This window comes from Erythrolamprus reginae, chromosome 1, assembly GCF_031021105.1.
Source record: "Erythrolamprus reginae isolate rEryReg1 chromosome 1, rEryReg1.hap1, whole genome shotgun sequence".
In the NCBI taxonomy this organism is placed as follows: domain Eukaryota; kingdom Metazoa; phylum Chordata; class Lepidosauria; order Squamata; family Dipsadidae; genus Erythrolamprus; species Erythrolamprus reginae.
Window position 1 is genome coordinate 374,633,374 of NC_091950.1, and position 24,283 is coordinate 374,657,656.

At 42.1% G+C, this 24,283-nt stretch overlaps 1 protein-coding gene across 7 annotated transcripts in view; it reads left to right on the forward strand.

The window, feature by feature from the left end:
- The window catches only part of ANAPC1 (anaphase promoting complex subunit 1), an 84,965-nt gene that overhangs the window by 15,427 nt on the left and 45,255 nt on the right, over positions 1–24,283 (forward strand). For 5 of the 7 annotated variants that reach the window (XR_011557521.1, XM_070734626.1, XM_070734624.1 and 2 more), the window contains exons 14-26: positions 1,163–1,300; positions 2,097–2,237; positions 3,744–3,804; positions 4,055–4,242; positions 6,441–6,515; positions 9,298–9,563; positions 10,869–10,960; positions 12,593–12,741; positions 14,208–14,286; positions 14,412–14,448; positions 15,830–15,903; positions 16,327–16,505; positions 17,383–17,609. Coding sequence is in view for 6 of the 7 variants with exons in the window: in XM_070734626.1 (XP_070590727.1) it covers positions 1,163–1,300; positions 2,097–2,237; positions 3,744–3,804; positions 4,055–4,242; positions 6,441–6,515; positions 9,298–9,563; positions 10,869–10,960; positions 12,593–12,741; positions 14,208–14,286; positions 14,412–14,448; positions 15,830–15,903; positions 16,327–16,505; positions 17,383–17,609 (1,706 nt within the window). In the remaining variant the exon portion in view is untranslated. The remainder of the gene's footprint in view (positions 1–1,162; positions 1,301–2,096; positions 2,238–3,743; positions 3,805–4,054; positions 4,243–6,440; positions 6,516–9,297; positions 9,564–10,868; positions 10,961–12,592; positions 12,742–14,207; positions 14,287–14,411; positions 14,449–15,829; positions 15,904–16,326; positions 16,506–17,382; positions 17,610–24,283) is intronic. The other 2 variants (XM_070734627.1, XM_070734625.1) reach the window with 1 other exon arrangement.

The following is a 24,283-nucleotide window of genomic DNA, read 5'->3' on the forward strand; positions in this document are numbered from 1 at the left end:
ATTATACTCAGTTGCCTCTATTTCAAAGGGATGTAGGATCAGGCATGTGATAGTCATGTTTGTTTCTTCCTCTTTCCTACTCCCACTTGTTTTTGAAAACAAGAATATAAAAAACGAAAGCCGCAATCAACAATACAAAAGGAAGCGCCTTTTAAATTTTTCCACTCTGGGAGAGCTTTTTTTCTCCTTTTATAGTAAAAATCATATCGCTCAGGAAAAATAATGCAAAAAGGGCAATTCCCAATAGAAAATGATCCAGGAGAAAGAAAGAAATTAAAATAAGGGAAATTCATTGAATCATAAGGGAAGGCAACATTTACCTGAAGGAACCAGATTGTATTTTATTTATTTATTTATTCAATTTTTATGCTGCCCTTCTTCTTAGATTCAGGGCGGTTTACAACATGTTAGCAATAGCACTTTTTAGCAGAGCCAGCATATTGCCCCCACAATCCGGGTCCTCATTTTACCCACCTTGGAAGGATGGAAGGCTGAGTCAACCTTGAGCCGGTGATGAGATTTGAACTGCTGACCTATAGATCTACAGTCAGCTTCAGTGGCCTGCAATACAGCACTCTACCTGCTGCGCCATCCCGGCTCTTTTCTATGTTGTACTTTAGAGAATATCTGTTTTTTTCAACTCAATGATGAAAAGAATAAACAAGTTTTATAAGATTTTGAAACATTATAAACATACACTCTTGCATAGGCTCAGTATGAGAGAAGACAGATTTGGGGCATTATTTATTTATTTTGGTATGTCTTGGGTGTGTAAACGTTTCCAGTTGTTTGAATAGGCACTAATAGGTTAAGTGGTAGTTAAGTTAAAATCTAAGGTGGCTGTGTATTGTCAGGATTCGTTCAGACTTGAACTAGAATATCTGCAGATAGAGATTGAAGAACACAGCTGGATTAAATACTTTTATTGTAGGCATTAGAAAAATCTTTTAAAAATACAAAATTATACTTTTATTCAGTTTATCACAATAGTTGTTAAGTATAGATTTTGCTTGAACATTCTAGATCAGTGTTCTTCAGATCTGACAAATTTAAGAGGTTGGACTGTTCTAAAATAATTGCTTAGGCTTAATGTCTTAAGCATAGTTTACTTTTAAAAACTGCCTATATTGAAACAACTGTCTGCTTTGTTTCCTATTAAAAGGTAGGGAAAGTATTTATACCTGGTTTACCAGTTCCATCAATGACAATGTCAAATCAAATGCCTCGTCCAAGCACTCCTCTGGATAGTATCAGCACTCCATCTAAGCCTTTGAATAAACTCCTTGGTCCCTTAGATGAGGTAAGGAATAATGGTATTTCTTTAGCTGGAAGGCTTGCATTGCATATTTTTCCACATCTCTGTATATTAATATTAAAGAAGCAATTCATAAATTTTGCATTACTGAGTGGTCTTTTTTCCCCTTAGGATAGCTTTGTACAGGCAGTTACTCAGACTTTTTTTGGAGATAGATGCCAAATCACCTCTTCCAATTTATCAGTACCCAGGATTGTAATTCATGTATACAATATTTTTTGTCAGACTTGGCAACTTTAAGATGTGTAGACTTCAAATACCAGAATTCCCTAGACAGACAGAGAAACACTAGTTTATACTCAGGTTGCACATAGTCTTCTAATACGAAGTCCAAAAATGGTAAATCTAGGCCTGATTACAGGTTAAGAAAACTACATGGAAGCTATCAGAAGCCAAACTCAATTACGGCTTTAGGAAATGTGTTGGTAGACTGCTGTTCCAATTGCTACTTGCCACTGAAGTTCAGCATGTTCACTGTAATAATAATAATAATAATAATAATAATAATAATAATAATAATAATAACAACAATAACAATAATAACAACAACAACAACAATAATAATAATTATTATTTATTAGATTTGTATGCCGCCCCTCTCCGAGAACTCAGGGCGGTTGTATGTTATGTATGTAGCTGTATGTTAGTCATGTTTGATTCAAATAGCAGTCAATGAGAGTTGCTAATTTAAGAGAGGGTTGAACAACATCATCTCAGTTTTTTTCCAGCTATAAATTTTGTAATAGTTTTTATAACTGAAAAATATTTTCTCCTTTTATAGCAAGGCGTGTTGTCTCCTGTTCCAGAGTTGAGGGATTCCTCCAAACTTCTAGACTCCTCTTATATTGATGATTGTACTTTTCAGCAACTTTCAACTTTTATTCATTCTGTAAGAGATCCTGTTCAGAACAGAGTGACTCTGGTAAATTTAACTCTTTAAATTGAATGATTTTCTCAAATATCACTTATATTTGAAGCTCTAAAAGATGATTTGAAGGATTTACCCAAACTTGTTGGTGGCTTGGGTATAAATATGAACCCAATGTTTCTGTGTAAACTGTCCTATATCTGGAGGAAATTGGACATGCTTGGAGAACTGGAAACTTATCTGAATAGAATTGTTGTCTAGCAGGTTTGAGCCTAAAACTGCTTTAGAAGTAGAATATAATGGACAATGTTGCTTGGTGGGGTCTAGGGGAAGAGCCTTCTCTGTGGGTGCCCTGGCCCTCTGGACTCAGCTCCCTCTGGAGATTCGCACTGCCCCCACCCTCCTTGCCTTCCGTAAGAGTCTTAAGACTCACCTATGTTGCCAGGCTTTGGGGCAATTAGGTCCCCCTGGTCAACGAAATGAGAAATATGTTGTATGATTGAACTGGCATGATTGTTTTTAAATATTGGATTTTTCGATTGTAATTTTAAATTTCATTAGATTTGCTGCTGTACTGTATTGTTTATTCATTCATTCATTCATTCATTCATTTGATTTTTATGCCGCCCTTCTCCTTAGACTCAGGGCGGCTTACAACATGTTAGCAATAGCACTTTTTAACAGAGCTAGGCTATTGCCCCCACAATCCGGGTCCTCATTTTACCCACCTCGGAAGGATGGAAGGCTGAGTCAACCTTGAGCTGGTGATGAGATTTGAACCGCTGACCTTCAGATCTACAGTCAGCTTCAGTGGCCTGCAGTACAGCACTCTACCTGCTGCGCCACACCGGCTCTCTATTTTTATATGCTGTGAGCCGCCCCGAGTCCTTGGAGGAAGGCGGCATACAAATATAATAAACAAACAAACAAACAAATAAATAATATAAACATGGCATATATCTACTATGATTTATTTATTTGTTTATTCAATTTTTATGCTGCCCTTCTCCTTAGACTCAGGGCAGCTTACAACATGTTAGCAATATCACTTTTTAACAGAGTCAGCATATTGCCCCCACAATCTGGATCTGATTATCTGAAATAAAAAGATCAGAACATTTTAAAGTATTGGTCCAGGGAAACCTGTCTTGTTTCCTTGTCATGCTAGTATTTAGGTACTTGGGCAAGTTTCTTTTACTGTATTCAAATTCATTTTACAACATGGTACAATGTAGTGAGTGATTTACTGCTATACGATTGATTGATTTTTAATCCCACCAATTACAAAACAATCCTACATTTAATATCTGTATCATTAAATTATTTTATAAAGAGATGCCTCCTTATGCTTAGTTTGCTTGGCATATTAACTGTCTTGAGCAATTAAAATGGATGATAACAATGAATCCTTTCTAACTAAAACTCACACATGGCTGCAGACAAAGCTTTCTATTTGTCTTTGGGATTCCTTAAATCTGCCATATCTTATATAATAATATATATTGCAGAGGGTGAATGTACTTCATGTGGTATAATGTAATCTATCTATCTATCTTCTAGGAATTTAATAATGGCTCAATGGTTAGAATCAGCATTCCTGAAATTGCAACTTCAGAATTAGGTATGATGTTAATTTCAAACTCTTTTTTTAATTAATAACTGTGGTGTAATTGAGCAATTTAAAAACCAGCCTTCATTAGAACGGCTGTAGAATCTGAGAACTTAACCATTCATAATAATACAATAATTGTATTGGCCTCAAATATGCCAAATGAAGCATAGAACAAGTTCTTTGGTTTACAAACCCTGGATTCTGGATTACCGACTTACTAACATTTTTTTGTGTGTTCTTTCTGGCTTACCTTGAATAGTCAGGACATGTTTACAAGGCGTTAAGTGTATCCTGCCCAAAGAGATTGCTATCCAAATACTTGTCAGATGGTATAATGCCTACAATGCACCTGGAGGGCCAAGCTACTATTCAGAGTGGACCTTATTTGTGACCTGTCTCTTGAACATGATGGGTTATAACACAGAGAGAGTGGCATGGACACGCAATGTAAGTAAACCCGCAATCTTATAAATGACAGCGGCTGCTTTGAAACTGTGAATTTACCTTTACTGTAGGGACTTAAAGGCCAAATTACCATTTATCTAGAATGCTTTAGTAGTGGAATCTTATCAATATTGAGCTGATTTCAAAGTTTCTTTCTAATTCTTCCATTCTGTGATTCTTGACTTCGAGTCACCTGCTAATATTGCTCAGAAAATTCGTTCTCCCAAAGTGCTTATTATTTTCAGATACCCTGAGTAAAATAGTATATGCCTTGTTAATATTAAAATTAGAGCCAAGGTGGCGCAGTAGGTAGAGTGCAGTACTGCAGGCCACTAAAGCTGACTGTAGATCTGCAGGTCAGCGGTTCAAATCTCATCATTGGCTCAAGGTTGACTCAGCCTTCCATCCTTCCGAGGTGGATAAAATGAGGACCCGGATTGTGGGGGCAATATGCTGGCTCTGTTAAAAAGTGCTATTGCTAACATGTTGTAAGCCGCCCCGAGTCTAAGGAGAAGGGTGGCATTAAAAAATATATAATAAATTAAAAAAATTGAATAAGTAAAAGAGACTATTGAAATAATGTTGCACTCTTTTTCTCTTTTCATCTTTTCCCCATGTTTTACTTTCTAGTCCTATATTTTGCAGAAATATTCTAGTGCTTTTTATTTGACTGAATACACAGTACAGTGATACCTCGTCTTACGAACCCCTCATCATAAGAACTTTTCGAGATACGAACTCGGGGTTTAAGATTTTTTTGCCTCTTCTTCCAAACTATTTTCATCTTACGAACCCGCCGCCGCCGTTGGGATGCCTCGCCTCCGGACTTCCTTTGCTAGCTGAAGCGCCTGTTTTCATGCTGGTGGGATTCCCCGGAGGCTTCCATCACTGGGAAACCCCACCTCCGGATTTTGCAATGCTGCAGGGAAATCTTAGCAGGGGAATCCCACCAGCATGATAACGGGCGCTTCGGCTGGCAACGGAAGTCCGGAGGTGGGGTTTCCCAGCGAAGGAAGCCTCAGCGAAATCACAGCATTTGTGATGCTGCGATTTCGCTGAGGCTTCCCTCGCTGGGAAATCCCACCTCTGGATGTCCATTGCCAGCGAAGCGCCCATTTTTGCGATGCTGGGATTCCCCTGCAGCATCGCAAAAATACAGAAGTCCGGAGGTGGGGGTTCCCATGGAGAGGAGCCTCAGGGGAATCCCACCAGCACGAAAACGGGGGCTTTGGCTGGCAAAAGGGGTGAATTTTGGCCTTGCACACATTAATCGCTTTTCCATTGATTCCTATGGGAAACATTGTTTCATCTTACGAACTATTCACCCTACAAACCTCGTCCTGGAACCAATTAAGTTCGTAAGACAAGGTATCACTGTACTATTAAAAGAAATCTTAGGTGCGTATGAATTTTTGTTAAAGGAACATTTGTTCATAATGAGTTTTTGTGCATGAATAAAAGTAATTGATATATAGAGTTACTATTCATTATTTTGAATTTAATGTAAGTGTAACATTGAAATATGAATTCTCTAGGTTTACAATTTACAAATATTTTTCTTGTGAGTGAAACATAGGGAGATATTTTTATAAACAACACCAGCAACATTCTACAACTTGATTTGGGCTTGCTGTTTTTGTCAGAAGTCAGATCTCTGCAATCTCCCAGTGACTATCCTTTAAATGCATTAGCATGTTAGTCTTAGTGGAAATTCTTCTCTGCCCTAACCATTCACACTAAATTTGTGTTACTATATCAAAAATTGATACATGAAAACAATCCATAAACTTTCCTTTTTATATGAATAATTGTATGTCCATTTTTGCTGCATACTTTGTGGTCTATGTTCTCTGAAGGCAATATTCTTTGGAGGCAATTCACCAACCAGTTAAGATAGTTACATCTGATTGCTTCTCCTTAGCCCATTGCGTCCAGTTTTTTAAAATTTCAAAGTTGGTGGAGAGTGTTTAATTTTCAAACAGTTGAAGCATCAGTAGATGTATTGAATCCTTACATCCATAATTTATGTACTAGGAGATAGAGTAATATATTCATTCCTTGAAATTACTTGTAGTAAAAAATATGTTAAAGGAATAATGGCAATTTGTATGTGGAACATTTGAATTTCAACACAAATGACTCTGAGTATTCCTGTGATATCCTGAATTTCTGTATGATTATTTCTTTTCTGTTCACTTCAGTTTGACTTTGAAGGATCTCTTTCGCCAGTCATTGCTCCCAAAAAAGCTCGGCCTTCAGAGACAGGATCAGATGAAGTAAGAGAAAGATTATTTAATTAATCATTCCAGACAGGTTAGATATGTCTGAATTCATATTATTCAAGGCTTTTTTTTAATGGATCATATACATATACAGCAGAAAGAGAGTTGGTTTTGTCTGAAGGTTATTATAATTTGTTGATTTATGATTTAATGAGCAGCAACTTTATAATCTTCAGAAAGGTTCCATCTTTTAACTGGAGAAAATTGACATCATTTGTGAATAGAGATGGGCAAAGCAATTATTTTTAGTTATATTGATCTTGAGATTAGTTTGGTTGAAGGTGCCAGGTTAGAAACACAGAGAATGAATTCTGGTCCTGCTTTTGCCATAAAGCCACCTGGATTACTAATGTAGTCACTCTGAGCACTAGGAAGAAGGTGATGACAAAACACTTCCAAAATTCTTGCTGAAAAACTGCACAGGCTGCCAGGCAATTGCCAGGAATCAGGACTGAGTTGAAGGCATACATATGCTTGTACAACACCCGCCCACCCCCAAACATATATACTTTATGGCTGTGATGGCAAACATATGGCAGGCATACCACAGGTAGCGCATGGAGCCATATTTGCTGGCACCCTACCCAGTGTTCCCTCTAATTTTTTTGGGGGGTGGGCGGAAAAGTATAGTGTCTGAGCGGCAGTCCCTTCGGGACTGGGCGGCACAGAAATAATAAACAAACAAACAAACAAACAAATAAAAAACCCACCCTGTTTTGCTTCAGAGAATTTCAAAATAAAATACTGTACTGTGTGTCTATAACAGTGAGCTCATAATAGGGCAACTCTATCAATATCAAAATGCCACTTAAATAGTTGAGCTAGTTTCAAACTAGATTTTGATTTTCTTTCTCTCTTCCTTACTCCCATTCTTTTTCTTTCTCTTTTCCTTGCTCTCTTTTTTCTATCTGTTTCTCTCTCTTCCTCTCTTCCTCTCTCTCTCCTTCCCTCTCACTCTTTCCCTCTCGGCTTCTGGGCAGGTTTGGAAAACTCTGAGTTGATGATGATTTTTAAGTGAGCAATTGCTCACTGCTCAGCTTAGAGGGAACTATGACCCTAGCTTGATTCCAGCACGCACGTTTGCACTGGTCATCTGATTTTCAGTTCAGGTGAAGGCTCTGGGAGGGCGTTTTCAGCTTTTGGAGGGCAGGTCGGGCGGTAGGAAAAGCAAGGATGCTTGGCTGCATAGCTAGAGGTATAACAAGCAGGAAGAGGGATATTGTGATTCCGCTATATAGAGCGCTGGTGAGACCACATTTGGAATACTGTGTTCAGTTCTGGAGACCTCACCTACAAAAAGATATTGACAAAATTGAACGGGTCCAAAGACGGGCTGCGAGAATGGTGGAAGGTCTTAAGCATAAAACGTATCAGGAAAGACTTAATGAACTCAATCTGTATAGTCTGGAGGACAGAAGGAAAAGAGGGACATGATCGAAACATATAAATATGTTAAAGGGTTAAATAAGGTTCAGGAGGGAAGTGTTTTTAATAGGAAAGTGAACACAAGAACAAGGGGACACAATCTGAAGTTAGTTGGGGGAAAGATCAAAAGCAACGTGAGAAAATATTATTTCACTGAAAGAGTAGTAGATCCTTGGAACAAACTTCCAGCAGACGTGTTTGGTAAATCCACAGTAACTGAATTTAAACATGCCTGGGATAAACATAGATCCATTGTAAGATAAAATATAGGAAATAGTATAAGGGCAGACTTGATGGACCATGAGGTCTTTTTCTGCCGTCAGTCTTCTATGTTTCTATGTTTCTATATTATTCAAATTTATTTATATATTATCTTGCCTTATTGAAACCAATAAAAACATTAAAACAGTATATAATTACATTAAATTAGTTTAAAATTAACAAGATGGGCTGCAAGGGAGCAAGATGCACATGGGGGCAGGTGGGATTTTAATTTAGTCTGTTAACCACTTCTGGAATGATCCCAAGCCAGTTGTTGGCAGAGCCAGATCTTTGGATGTTTTTGGAAGGTCAAAAGGATGGCTGTAGATATTTTTTTTGGGGGGGGGGCATGTTTTAAAGGGCAGGAGCCTTGGCACAAAAGTGACAAGATCAAATGTTAAAATATTCAAATAATAAATATTTCGGTTTCCGGTCACAATTCAAAGTGTTGGTAATGACCTTTAAAGCCCTACATGGCATTGGGCCAGAATACATCCGGAACCGCCTTCTACCGCACAAATCTCAGCGGCCGATAAGGTCCCACAGAGTTGGCCTTCTCCAGGTCCCATCGACCAAACAATGTCGTTTGGCGAGCCCCAGGGGAAGAGCCTTCTCTGTGGTGGCCCCGGCCCTCTGGAATCAACTCCCCCCAGAGATTAGAACGGCCCCCACCCTCCTTGCCTTTCGCAAATTACTCAAGACCCACCTTTGTCGCCATGCATGGGAGAGTTAGGATATTCCTTCCCCTAGGCTATTGCAAGTTACGTTTGTGTGTATGTTTGGTTTTTTATAATAAGGGTTTTTAGTTGTTTTATTAAATTGGATTGTTACATGTTGTTTTTTTTATCATTGTTGTTAGCCGCCCTCAGTCTGCGGAGAGGGGCGGCATACAAATCCAATAAATAATAATATTAACTAAATATATTTAAGTTGCCTCAATTTTTTTGGATTCAAGCATATGATATTAATATGCACATTTTAAATATTACCTTTGTCATTTACTGACCTCAGTTGTTATTGTGTCAAAATGCTAAAAAACCTAACAATCCAGTATGAAGCACACAATTACTGGTTGTTTTTGTTTTACCAGGACTGGGAATATTTACTAAATTCAGACTACCATAAAAATATTGAGTCTCACCCTTTGGCTAAAGCTCTGCGGCTGGATCCATTGGAACCCAAATTCCCTAAGGATAATCCTTCACACAACCACTGCTTGGATTCCACCACTCTTCTCTTCTCCCATATCCCAGCAATTTTCTGTGTGCTGCATTTAATCTACGAGGAACTCAAGCTGAACTGCTTGATGAGTGAAGGAATTCGTTCTCTTGTTGTTCTTCTGGTACAACTGGCAAGGTGCGAACGTCTTGAAAGAAATTTAGTCTAGTTGTGTTCTTTGGTAGCAATTAAGTCAACTTTGAACCAAACTTGTAATACTGTATTTTTCGGTGTATAAGATGCACTACCCCACCCAAGTGTCTGGAAATGACTATGTATCTTATAGAGTGAATGTTGCTGAATCCCTGCCCACTCTCCAACCCCCACCCTTTATCTTCTGCCTCCCAGCAATCTGCCTCCTTACAGCAAACAGCTTAGTCAGCTTCAACACAGCCTGATTTAGCATGAGCAGCAGATTGGTAGTTGGAACCGCCTCCCGGAATACCCCCTATCAGATGTTCCAGACTGCAGGGATCGCTGCTGTTGCCACCCTTCGCCACCACCACCTAACACTGCCTCTGCGTGCCCGATATTTGGTCTCCTTGTGCCCTATTTTCCACTGATTCCAGTCGGGGAAAGGTGGCGGCTGTGATGCCCGCTGCCTGGAACAGGATGTGTAGAGGCAGAAAATGGGGTGCCTGGAAGTTGAAAATGGGGCACGTGGAGGCCAAAAATGGGGCTTGCAGAAATGGCGGTGATTGGTGATGATGGCAGTGATCCCTCAGCCTGGAAGGCCAATCCAACTGCCAGTCAGCTGTTTGTGCTAAATCAGGCTGTGCTGAAGCTGACCAGACTGTTTGCTGCAAGTAGGTAAACTGCTGGGAGACAGAGGTAGATTCCCCCCCCCCTTGTTTTCCTCCCCAAAAGCTGGATGCGTCTTATAATCTGGAGCGCCTTATGGTCTGAGAAATATGACAACTTACTCAGAATTTTATCTGCTACATTTCAGTCAGCAGAGTGAATACAAGAGTATCAAAGAGAAAGGAGATAAGGCTTCTTTTCCCGAGTTCATTTTTGTTTGCCTCTTCATTGTTGAGAACCTCAACCAAGGTCTTTGCCAAATGCTTCCTCCAGTGAGACGATTTCCCTCCACAAAAGAAAAAGCCATGTCAGCAATGTCTGATGCCTTCATTATAGTCTCTCTGGCATCAAGAGAATATTTTTTGTTTAGCCCCAAATAAAGAAAAAAACAGTTTAGAACAACAGAACATTGTTTTGTAGTTTTTTGCTGCTGCATATTGCTTTTATTACTGTTGTAATCACTACTTTTGTTTTGATCTACATAATGCTGACATTTTTATTATAGACCACAGTTTATATGTTACACGTTTTTAACGAATAGGCCCCCTAACAAGGGATGATAATTTAAAAATATAATAAATAAATACGTGTCTTATATTTTTTTGTATTTATCATTCCACTTTGATATTATTATCCTTTTAGGGATTTAAAACTGGAAGCGTATCTTGATTATTATTACAGAGACTATCCCATGCTTGTCAAGGATTCTAAGCAAACTTTCATATTTGATCCCAGTAAGTATCAAAAAAATAATTAAGATTTCTTGACATAAAATAGTGAGTATTATTAATAATTTTAGTAAAAGTATTTGAGCTCCCTATGTTTATCACAGAAACATTAAAATAATAAATTCTCTGCTGATATGAGCTTTCTTCCTGACTTTTGTGGGAAATCTTGTAACATTGATTTAGTTAACTGTGAAGTTGAACCAGAAATATATGATGTTTTATGGTTATTATAAATAATTCTTATATTTCTTCTAAGCTCATACATGCACAGAAAGTTTTTCTTCTGCTTAAAAACAGCTGCTGCTGCTGCTCGAGGTTTATTACATATACCTGATTTTTTAGAAATAAAGAGAATCTTAGAGGAGGTTTTTTGGGGGTTGCCTCATGAGTAAATGTGGGAGAAAGCTCAGTATATTTAACATCTGTCAGTAAAATAAGCCATCTTACCACAGATGATATGAATATTGTTCTAATTTAAGAATGTACCCATACTGTGTATGATAGGTGACACCCAAGAAAAACAAACAGATTGCAATGATGATAATAATAATAATAATAATAATAATAATAATAATAATAACAACAACAACAGCAACAGCAACAACAACAACAACAACAATAATAATTTAATAACAACAACAACAATTTAATAATAATAATAATAATAATAATAATAATAATAACAACAACAACAACAACAGCAAGCAAAACTACTGTGGAACTTCCGACTTCAGACTGACCAAATTCTGAAGCATAACACACCAGACATTGTGATTGTAGAGAAAAAGAAAGTATGGATCATCGACATCGCAATCCCAGGAGACAGCAGAATTGAGGAGAAGCAGCTAGAGAAATTAGTGAAATACGAAGATCTAAAAATCAAGCTGCAACGACTCTGGCATAAGCCCGTGAAGGTGGTCCCAGTGGTACTTGGCACGCTGGGCGCAATACCAAAGGATCTCAGCGGACATTTGAAAACCATTGGAATTGACAAAATCTCCATCTGTCAATTGCAAAAGGCCGCTTTACTGGGATCGGCAAACATAATTCGCCGCTACATCACGCAGTCCTAGGTGCTTGGGAAGTGTCCGACTGGTGATGAAATACGAAATCCAGCATAGTGATCTCGTTACTACTCGTCAGTGCTGTGTTGTACTGACACCATCATCATCATCATCATCATCATCATCATAATAATAATAATAATAATAATAATAATAATAATAATAGCAGCAGCAGCAGCAGCAGCAGGGGAAATAAGTACACCTGCCATCAAGGAAATTAGCATTGTTTATGTTCAGAAATAATGACTTTTTTCATTCAAGAAAGACTTGAGTATCACCAATGTCAATTGATAGCAGTGCTTTTCAAAGTTTCAAAGCATCTTTAAATTGTGTGACTTCAACTTCCAGAATAGAGTCTGGAACATTTCAACTCCCACAATGGCTGGGGAATTCTGGGACTTGAAGTCCTGACATCTTAAATTTGTCTGCTTTGAAAAATGCTGGGTTTATATAAAGAAAGTCTAATGCCCAGAAAAAGTAGGTATCATTCTCTATTTTTACAGGCAGTTAGGCAGCTTTCATACAATCTTTAAAATGGTATGCATATGAATGACTCTTGTTCTGTATGATTAAGCCCAAACAGGATTTATGCATCATCCTCCCTTTTTTTCGGCTGAGCCACCAAGCATCTTTCAGTGGGTGTCTTCTTACTTGAAGGGAGAAAGTATGCCGCCCTATCCTTACTTGCCTGGAATCTGTGAAAGGAGCAAGCTGGTAGTGTTGGTATGTATTAAATTAACAATCTAGATTTGATTCATTGAATATGAATTCAAATGCTTAAGAAATGAAGAAAACGTTTTTAGCTGTAAGCCACCTAGAAATTTCTGGATATGAGAAAAAGACAGATTGAAGGGAGGGAGGAAGACTAGCTGAATTCACAGATAATTGATTTGTTAGGAATGAATTACTCAACAATCCGTTGCTGTTATGCTGTAGTTCTGCTTCAAATAATGGAGAAAATATATTTGTGTAAACTACTCAGGTATGTCTGACTACAGCTACTCAACATGTGGTTCCTTAACAAAAAAACAAAAAATGTTGTAATTATATTTATTTGAAATAAGATTTTGAACCTTATATCAGGTGTGTTGAAGGCAAAATTCTGGAAGTACAGTAATACCTCGTCTTACGAACCTAATTGGTTCCGGAAGGAGGTTCGTAAGGCGAAAAGTTCATAGCACGAAACAATGTTTCCCATAGGAAACAATGTAAAAGCGATTAATGCATGCAAGGGGGGAAAAAATCTCAAAATGGCGCTCCGCTGGGCACCGCCGCCCGGCTATCACCTTTTAAAACAGCCGGGGGGCTTCTCGTCATTCTCCCAAGCCCGAACTTTTGACGAACTTTTCGGGTTCGGGAGGCCGCCGAGAAACCCAAACCCGAAAAGTTTGGCAAAGGTTTGGGTTCGGGTTTGGGAGAACGCCGAGAAGCCCCCTGGCTGTTTCAAAAGGTGTGCCAACGGAGTGCCATTTTGCGATCTGCGGTGGGTTTCATAAGTCGAAAAAAGTTTGTAAGAAGAGGCAAAAAATTTCCGAACCCCGGGTTCGTATCTCGAAATGTTCGTATCACGGGGGGTTCGTATCACGAGGTACCACTGTATAATTTGGGTATTTGCATGGATATCCTTCAGGGGTGGGTTCCACTTACCTTTACCACTGGTTCACATCGCAATGTTTTGCGCATGAGAGATCGCTCTGCTCATGCACACACATGCATCCTCTTGTGTAATTCATTTATTTTACATACAGATTTCAAATAATATTCTTGGTAATATCAGTGAAAAGATCTGAAAGTACATAATTAGACTCTGTCTTGGCAATTTTAAGACTTGTGGACTTCAACTCCCAGAATTCTCCAGCCAGCTATGCTGGTTGGAGAATACTGGGAGTTAAAGTCCACAAGTCTTAAAGTTGCCAAGTTTGAGAACCCCTGGTCTAACGCCTTAAACAATTACTGCTTATAAATAATATTGGTTTTAATAGGTTAACAGTCTGAATCTAAAGAATGCTGCTTCGTACCTTCATGTAAATTTGCCACTGAACCTGGCTTATTTGGCCTTGAATATGGAAACACATCCTCATATATATTCTCCAGTAAAGATCTCCAGATTATCATCTTTTCCTGCTAAGATGAATTTCCTGACTCTTATATAAGCAGACTCTAATGCAGCATTACTTTCTCCCAACCAGAGCGTTGTCCTGTATATACTTGGTGATGAAAGTGCTGTTTCAAATGAAGCCTCCAACTATTTGACCAGGATAACATCAGGTAATACAATTTTAGAGCTATGCAGATTCAGAAATGGATGTTTTTGCCTATTGCTTGTTGCAATGCCCCTGCTTTAAAAATACAGGAATGCTCACATTTCCATTGCTTCTCCTTTTCTCTTTTAGGACAGCGAAAGCAACAGATGGAACAGGAAGAATCTAGGTATGTTATTTGGTGGAGGAGAGAGCTTTGCCATTTGGAAACTGTTCTCAGGTGTGAGCTCTCATAAATTATTATTATTATTATTATTATTATTATTATTATTATTATTATTATTTATTAGATTTGTATGCCGCCCCTCTCCAAAGACTCGGAGCGGCTCACAACAACAAAACAGTACAAATCCAATGATTAAAACAATTTAAAAACCCTTAATATAAAAAACAATCATACATCTCATACAAACCATACATAAAACGGAAACGTCGCAGGGGAATCAATTTTTCCATGCCTGACGACAGAGGTGGGTTTTAAGGAGTTTGCAAAAGGCAAGGAGGGTGGGGGCAATCCTAATCTCCGGGGGGAGTTGATTCCAGAGGGTTGGGGCCGCCACATTGTTTCATCGACAGGACCCGGAGAAAGCCGACTCTGTGGGACTAACCGGTCTCTGGGATTTGTGCGGAGAAGGCGGTCCTGGAAAATAACATTAGAATGTCACTCTAAGGATATTTAAGGGGCTCTCTTGTGTTTTTGTACCCTCTCCAGTTTTCTTCCTTCGCCATTTGAGTATACTGTACTTCTTTTCCCTGCAAGGTTGCAAAATGAAGGAGTTAGCGTGAACAGAGACTGAGACTCATGTATACTGTTAGGAAAGAGGGATCTTACCCATGTTCTTCTAGCAATAGCATTTAGACTTTACAGTATTTTACAGCCCTCTCAGAGTCAGCATAGAGGGGAAATAATGTCTGAAGGATCCTATCCAACACTAGGTGTCCAGGCACTTCAGCAAGTGGTGCAATGGATTTTCTATTAGTAGTCCACGGGATTTAAAATTATGAATGTAGTGATCCCTGAGGTCCCAAAGGTTGGGGAGCCCTGCTCTAGATTGGCTTGCAGGACTCCATTCCTGGGGGAGGGGGGGATGTTCCCTCTTTTTTAGACAATATTTAATTAAAAGTATTGGGACTCAAGGTTTCTGGAAAGTGTGTATTTTGAATGGTTGCAGTTACATCCCTTCTTATCAGCTAACTATTACATAACACTAGCAAGGCTAGAAGAAATTTGGCTTTTGTTCTGTTCAGCAGCCCAGATTTCATAGTTGTAAATGTCTATGGAAATTCATAGTTGTAAATGCTTGGAAATTTTTGTAAACATTTTCTCTTCAAGCATCCTGACTTGCCTTTCTCTTATTTCCCATTTGTAAATTTCTGGGTACTTTGTTTATTCCAGAAATGTTGTTTTCTGACTCCCATAATACCTTGCAATCATACAGTAGAAATAGGGAAGTGAGGCCTTTTGAAGGGGCAACATGTTGGGAGAGGATGCATCAGATATATCCTTGGGTGTCAAAAGGATCAGTATATTCTATTTATTTCCTTGTTAGCAGATGCAGTGTGAAGAACAGTCCATCTACTTCCAGTCTTGCAGAAAAACTAGTTGTCTGGATGGCAAATGTAGGTAAGGAGATCTTCTATTTTTTGTTTATTTTGTTTTTTCAGAGGGTAAGGAATGTGTACATCAAATCAAAGACATTTGAATATGTTTGGCATGCAGTGTTAGACTTCCTAAATATATTGGAAGACTGGAAATTTCATTTTTTAAGTGGCTAATACTGTATATGAAATTAGAAATAGGCAGTAAATTTAGTGAACCAGCAGCAATTTGAATGCTGGACTGCTGCTTGTAAAATATCCTATCATTGTCATAGGCCAAAACAGATTTTATGGTTTAGTTACTGCAATTTGGTACAGATGGTCTTTGCAGTTCTGTTCTTTGGAAAATTTTCTCTCTTTGTTCCTGGGGCTTTGAATGGGCTCATAGAATATTCTGTAAATCTGGACTTCTGGAATGTGAACTGATTCTCATTCTCTCTCGAAAAAGGTTTCACTTTAAGAGACCTGGAGTCCTTGCCTTTTGGAGTTGCTCTTCCTATTAGAGATGCAGTCTATCACTGTCGACAGCAGCCTGCCTCTGATTGGCCAGAATCAGTCTGTCTTCTGATCGGTCGTCAAGATCTTTCCAAACAGGCTCGTGAGGGAAACCTTCCAAAAAGCAAAGCAGTAAGTAATTGAATTTCAAAACAAAACAAAACTGAGAAAATCATTTTCAAGTATTGCTTTCTATAATTTGATGTAGTTAGATATAGGTTAGTGGGTTTTTGGTCATTTAAATAAAGGTTGCATTTTCCTGCAAAAAAGATCAAACAAATATTTGAATGTACATCCTTGTGATCAAAGATTGAGTCAAAATGCACCTCTGTAGAGAGTAAGATGACCTTGACAGAGAAATTCAGGAGCTATTGCCTAGGCAAAAAGGGCTGTAAGTTGAGAACAACCAGATAATATTAGGAAGCAACAGACAGATGTCTCCCTAATTCACTAAACAATGAGGAGGTACATCACGATCAGATTTGCAAGTTTCTGTTATAATAGCTCATCTCAGTAAAAGTAGATGTGAGATTTATTTATTTATTCATTCATTCATTCATTCATTCATTCATTCATTCATTCATTCATTCTCTTTCTTTCTTACTTACTTACTTACTTACTTACTTACTTACTTACTTACTTACTTACTTACTTACTTACTTACTTACTTACTTACTTACTCAATTTTTATGCTGCCCTTCTCCTTAGACTCAGGGCGGCTTTCAACATGTTAGCAATAGCACTTTTTAACAGAGCTAGGCTATTGCCCCCACAATCCGGGTCCTCATTTTACCCACCTCGGAAGGATGGAAGGCTGAGTCAACCTTGAGCCGATGATGAGATTTGAACTGCTGACCTACAGATCTACAGTCAGCTTCAGTGGCCTGCAGTACAGCACTCTACCTGCTGCACCACCCCGGCTCATGTAGAATTGCTCAAGCTTTCTTGTAGAATTGATTTCTTGGTCAGGTCCCTCTAGTGGGGATGACACTATCTTCCTTTTCCACAGTCTGACCCTCAAATGTTGTCATCTGATATGCCTGCCACTGTGGAGTCAGAGGAGGAAGATGATGGAATGAATGATATGAACCAGGAAGTGATGTCACTGATATGGAGCGAAGACCTGAGAGTGCAGGAGATGCGCAGGCTTCTACAAAGTGCCCATCCAGTTCGTGTCAATGTAGTTCAGATGCCAGAAGTCAGTGACCATGAATATATTGAAGAAAAAGAAAACCGGTATATATATATATATTTTTTGCCTCTTAAATTTTCTATGCTTTATACAAACTACAAAGAATTTAATTCATTCCATGACCAGGTTCTTAAGTAGAAAAGTTTGTAAGAAGAAACAAATTTTCCCATAGGAATCAATGTAAAAGCAAATAATGTGTGCAATTGGGGAAACCACAGGGAGGGTGGGGGCCCTGTTTCCTCCCAGGAGATTCCTAGAGAAGTCCCACTGAGGCTTCTCCCACCTTTTCGGCCCTGTTTCCTCCCAGGAGATTCCTAGAGAAGTCCCACTGAGGCTTCTCCCACCTTTTCGGCCCTGTTTCCTCCCAGGAGATTCCTAGAGAGGCCCCACAGAGGCTTCTCCTGCCTTTTCCAGCCCTGTTTCCTCCCAGGAGATTCCTAGAGAGGCCCCACAGAGGCTTTTCCTCGCCTTTTCTGGCCCCGTTTCCTCCCAGGAGATTCCTACAGAGGCCCCACAGAGGCTCCTCCCCACCTTTTCTGGTCCTGTTTCTTCCCAGGAGATTCCTAGAGAGGCCCCACAGAGGCTTTTCCTCGCCTTTTCTGGCCCCGTTTCCTCCCAGGAGATTCCTATAGAGGCCCGACGGAGGCTTCTCCCGCCTTTTCTGGCCCTGTTTCCTCCCAGGAGATTCCTAGAGAGGCCCCACAGATGCTTTTCCTTGCCTTTTCTGGCCCCGTTTTCTCCCAGGAGATTCCTAGAGAGGCCCCACAGAGGCTTCTCCCCACCTTTTCTGGTTACAGTTTCGGAGGCTCAGGTTTGTAACTGGAAAATGGTTCTTGAGAAGAGGCAAAACAATCTTGAACACCCGGTTCTTATCTAGAAAAGTTTGTAAGTAGAGGCGTTTGTAGATAGAGGTACCACTGTACTTCGTTGCATTACAGAACATAATTGTGTACTGGAAAGTACTGGTTCTTACACTGTGCATAGGATAAATCTTTATTCCAAGGAGATTTGGTCTACTAGATCAAACTGCCGGAGTTTTTCTGAGCAAAGAAACACAGTCACAACACCTCTTAAGGTCTGAAGATAAAGAGTAGACTGAAATGACGTTAGCAGTGTTCACACAGCACAATGAATCCCAAATTAACCTATTTAGACATAGCATGTTGTGCGAATCTTGAACAATGTAACAGAGTATAATATAAACATCATGCTAAATATAGTAGATTAAAACTCTGCTAGCTTTGTTGTCATTTGATGTTTTAAAAATATTTGACAAAGTAAAAAAAAACCTCTTAAAAATTGGTTTTTAAAAATGGGATTTTGAAATAAGCCTCTCTTCATAATTAATTAATGGCAATCACTACTAAAAGCAGCCGTTGGTATCAATGAATAGAATCTGGAATACTGTATTTTCAAATATGTAGAGGTAACCAACAAAAATGCCACTGAGTTTTTAGCAAATATATGGAGAGTTATTCAAGGCCTTCATGTAAAAGTTAAACATGAAATGAGTATTTTCAGCCTATATGTTTATTTTTCCATGAATCTTAGTAGTGATTCTCTTCAGTTACAATTTGAATTGAATGAATAACCTGATTTTGGTTATGCTTGATGGAGTCAGAACATCTGGTGGGCATCCAATTCACAGTGTACACAGACCATGCTCCATTTGCAGGAGAGATGAGAAAGGAGGTGATTCACTCAGCTGTCCTTGTGGGACAGTTAAAACTTGAGGGGAAATGGTTACAGAGAAGCAATCTAAGCATTATTTAAAGATTTTGAATGATAGCTGTTACAGGAAGCTTACAGAATTGTATTGAGCTGCTAAGATAGCATGAGAAGCCACTGTCTGCTATGAGGAAAGAGCACTGATCTTGCAGAAAAGACCCATGGAATGGACACCTTTTGTTAGAGCCAGACTTTTGTGTAGTATTAGAGGACAATTTATGTCAATCTTCATCTTACTCAGGGAGAAATTTGCCTTTAGTTTACTTGTTACAATTTGTGCAGTAGACTTTAGCCTTGCACATTTATTTGTCACTCGATTGCAACACTGATTGCTGAATTTCATTTTATTATTTATTTTATTTTATTTTTTCAGTCACTCATATTATGTTGAATTCTTGGTGGCTCTTTTTTATTAGGATGTTTTCACTGCGAAGTGCTCGTATAACCTTAAGCACCATTTTTGAGGAAATTAAATCATTCTGTAAGGAAAATCTCTGAGCACGAAAATGGCTATTTGCAAAATGTTGAGACTAGAATATATATGACGGTCTTGGTATATTCGGGTTTCTTCCTGTGTAGGATTTAGAAATTTATTGCGACCTTTCGACGAGGTCCCACCAGTGTTCTCCACTGCAGCTGGAAGGAGAGTCCAGCATGGGTTATTAACCAATCCCATTGGTAGAGACTGAGTGAAAAATTTACATAAATTATTAGGCACCGCCCCCACACTGCTCCCATGAGCCCAGTTTTAAAAACTCAGTCACAGTGTAGAGACGTACTGAGTTTTGCTCTAGGAGCAATGAGTAAATAAAATCTGTCTTTTACATGTTTAATGTTTTTTCTTTTGTCTCCTTACAGGAAACGAAGACAAGGAGGACAGATGGGGTTGCTACCCTCCGCGGGCAGCAATCCCCAACGCTCTCCTCAGGGGTCGCTTCCCTCCGAGGGAACTTCCCCGAAAAGGAGCACCCAGCCTGGGGTCCCTGGCCTCCGTGGCCAGACCAGGGCTGTGAGCCAAAGGTGGGGGGGTCCGCCCCCCCCACTGGGAGGCTCAGGAGCGCTCGAGGAAAGACTCCGGGAGGACGGAGCAGCGCTCATCAGCTGTTCGGCGGCCGAGGAGACCGCCGCCGCGGCGAGCCGCCGCTAGAGACGCCGAAGCGTCTGACGGGCTGGGAAGCCCCCCCCCCGCCGTTGCCGATGCACAGAGGCAGCCGAAAAGCCGAGGACGCGGCTGCGGCTCGGCGGGGACGCGGCGAAGAGCGGCCAGATGCCCGGGGCGGCCATGTGAAGCCGCGAGCGGCATGGGCAGCGCCATATTGGGGCCGCTTGGAGCGCGATTCCCCTATTGGCGCCAACCGGATGGACTTCCGGCAGCTGTTTGGCGCGAAGAGGCCAGGGACCTCAAGGCGCAGGCGCAGAGCCTCTGAGAGGCGAGACGCCATTTTTAAAGCAGCATTTGGTGACGAAGCTATTTATTCTGGCTACCGAGGAGTCTTTGGATCACAAAGGAGCTAAATTGACCATGGAGGACCAGCCTAGCGGCGAGAAGACTACATCCCCGGCCAGGCCTAAGGACAAGCCTAAGGGGAAGGCTAAAGATAAGTCCAAGTCCTCCCATTCCCCTGCTTCAGCCTCTTCTCTCAAGGAGGCTGAAAAACGCATCAAGGCCCTTGAGCAAAAGTTGGAAGCGGCCTTGCATAGCTCCCCAGCAGCGGTCCCTCTGACTCAGAGGCAGGCCTTCACACCAGACCCAATGACTCCCTTGTCACCACTTGGCCTATCTGGGGCTAGACAGGAAGACTGGTCCCCAGACCAACCATTTACTACTATGCCACCTGTACCCCCTTCTCCAGCCCCTTCATGGACCAGGCCTGGGTCATCAGGACATCCCAGGAGAGATCCACAGGGGCCATCAGCCACGTTCACGCCCACAGCGGCAGGGCTGAGGACACAGGCGGGCACTTGGCAAGACATACCACCAGATTTGCAGGATTTAATTGCAAATGTATACACGCAGGGCATAGCGACTGGAGCCCACCAGTATGCCCCAGTACCAACACAAGCACCAAGAAATGTGTGGTCAGCACCGCCCCCCTCGGGCTTGGGGTCCCTTTCAGAAGAACCACTATTGGGGGAGGACAGTGAGAAAGAATATGACTTTTCTGAGGATGAGGCCCCCCCAGAGCAACCAACCCCTGCAGGCTTGTTTAAGCCAAATCTGTTTCGAACACTGCTATTTAAGGCCAAGCAGGTAATGAACTTACCTGGGGCGGCCAAAGCAGCTGAAGAGGCAGGCAAGACCTCAGCTACTCTCCTCAGGGAGCCCCAACCCGAGTCGGACCATTTCCCAGCTTCGCATATCTTCGTGGAAGGGGTCAAGAAGCCTTGGCAGTACCCGGCAGCGGCCCAGGGACCGTCCAATTTAGAACGCAAATTTTATACCTTCGATGAGGAGGTTGAAAAATTGCTCGAGTACCCCCCAATCGATGAACCGGTTGTAACCTTGGTTTCCAGCGCCCTGGTTCCCTCGGAGACAGGAGAAAACCTGAAACCAGAGGAGAGGAAGGCGGAGACACTGCTGCGGAAGATCCACCAGATGGCTAGCTGGGGATTCAGGGCAGCAGCAGCGGCATCCTTCCTGAATAGGGCATCCCTGCTGTGGCTCCAGGAGATGCAATCTCGATTGGGCCCGGACGAGGGCAGACTTCGCCAGGATCTGAGTAAGTTGCAGGCGGCAGCTGAATTCTCCGCGGACGCCACCTTGCACGCAGCCAAGTTTTCCAGCAGGGGGATGGCCACGGCCCTGTCGGCCCGTCGCCTGCTGTGGTTGAGGAACTGGCCAGCGGACCTGAAGTCCAAGTGGCGGTTGGCATCGGCACCATTCCAGGGTGCGACACTCTTTGGCGATATCTTGAACAAGGTCCTCGTGGAGGACAAAGACAAGAGGAAAGTTCTTCCCAGGTCGGGCAGAAGGCAGGATCGGAGGTCCACCCCTTATGCGAGGCGGCAACAGCCGCGATGGGATAACTCTGCCAACACGACACAGCAGCAAAGACCCTTCAACCAGGGTCAATTCACGCAGCACACCTACAGAAGCGACCGGGGGTCGTTTCAGGACCGGCCCAGGGGATACCAACAATCCCGGCGGCCCTTTCGGGGGGGCAACCACCGAGGTTTCCGCCGATCCAAATGACTTGCCCAGCCAGCTGCCGATCGGGGGGAAACTACAGCACTTCAGTACCTCCTGGCGCAGCACGTCCTCCGATCAGTGGGTCACCGCCACAGTGTCGGGAGGTCTACGGCTGGAGTTCGTTGGGCGACCCCCCAACCGAGTTATACACTGTCCAACGCTCCGAGATCCTCGGAAGAGACTACAACTGCAAGAGGAAATTTCACATTTGCTGGAGATCCAGGCCATAGAACCGGTACCGCCCCAGGAGAGGGGCAGAGGCTTCTATTCAAGGATCTTCATCGTGCCCAAGACCTCAGGAGGCTGCAGGTTAATCCTCAACCTCAAACAACTAAACATTTACATCAAATACCGGAGATTTCATATGCACTCCCTACAGACCATCCTAGCCTCAATCAGGTCGCGCGACCTTCTGACGTCTATCGACTTGAAAGAGGCGTACCTTCATGTACCCATACACCCGGAGCACCGGAAATACCTGCGCTTCTGCTCCGAGGGAGTGCACTTCCAGTACAGAGCTATGCCATTTGGCCTTTCCTCCGCCCCACGAACCTTTACCAAGCTTCTGGATGCTCTGACGGCCCACCTGCGAGGGCACGCCATAAGGTTGATGGCATACCTGGACGACATCATTATATTGTCCAGGTCCCAAGTGCAGGCGAGGCGGGATCTGGTTCAGACCATACAAACACTGGAAGACCATGGCTTCACCATAAACATGGACAAGAGCCAACTGACACCCAGAACCAGGCTACAACATCTGGGGGCCATTATAGACACCCAAACCAATACGGTGTCACTCTCCCCAGAGAGGCTAGAGAACATCCAGCGTCTCATCGCCAGCCTCAGCCAACACAGAAGGGTGCCTCTATCGTTACTTTCAAAGGTTCTGGGAACCCTGGTGTCGGCCATCGGAATCGTTCCGTGGGCCAGACACCATATCCGGACCTTGCAGTGGTTCTTACTGCCAGCTCAGAGGACAAAGGTCAGCCACTCCCATCGGCAGGTCAACTTACCTCGGGAGGTCAAGGAGTCCCTAAAATGGTGGAAGTCCCAGGCAATTCGCAAGGGATCACCATTCCTCATGCAGGACAAGGTCATCCTTACCACAGACGCAAGTCTTTATGGTTGGGGAGCGCACATAGGACATCACATGGCGCAGGGCATCTGGACACCTACAGACTTAAGCCCCATAAACATCAACTTCCTCGAGCTCAGGGCAGTCCACTTAGCCCTTCGGACCTTCCTACCGTTCGTTCTGAACAGGCATGTCTTGATTTTAACAGACAACGTGGCGACCAGAGCCCACCTGAACCACCAAGGGGGTACGAGGTCGCAACGCCTTATGGAGGAGTCCAACGAGCTGTTCAACTGGGCCGAGGCACATCTAGCCTCTCTGTCTGCGGAACACATCGCTGGGGATATCAACACGCAGGCGGACTGGCTCAGCAGGACCACCTTGGATCCATCAGAATGGAGGTTGGATCCAGGAATCTTCCAACAGATGTCTCACAGGTTCGGGGAACCCTCGGTGGACCTGTTCGCTACTCGGCAGAACGCTCAGACACCGAGGTTTTACTCGCGCTTTCCGGAACCGGGAGCGGAAGGGGTCAACGCCTTACTGACACCTTGGCCGACCGGCCTGCTTTACGCATTCCCTCCAGTGAACCTGATTCCAAGGGTGGTGGAGAAGATTCTGAGGGAGCGGGCGGAGGTGCTGATGATAGCACCGCATTGGCCACGTCGTCCGTGGTTCGCCGACTTGACTGCTATGTCCAGGTCACCACCATGGAGGATTCC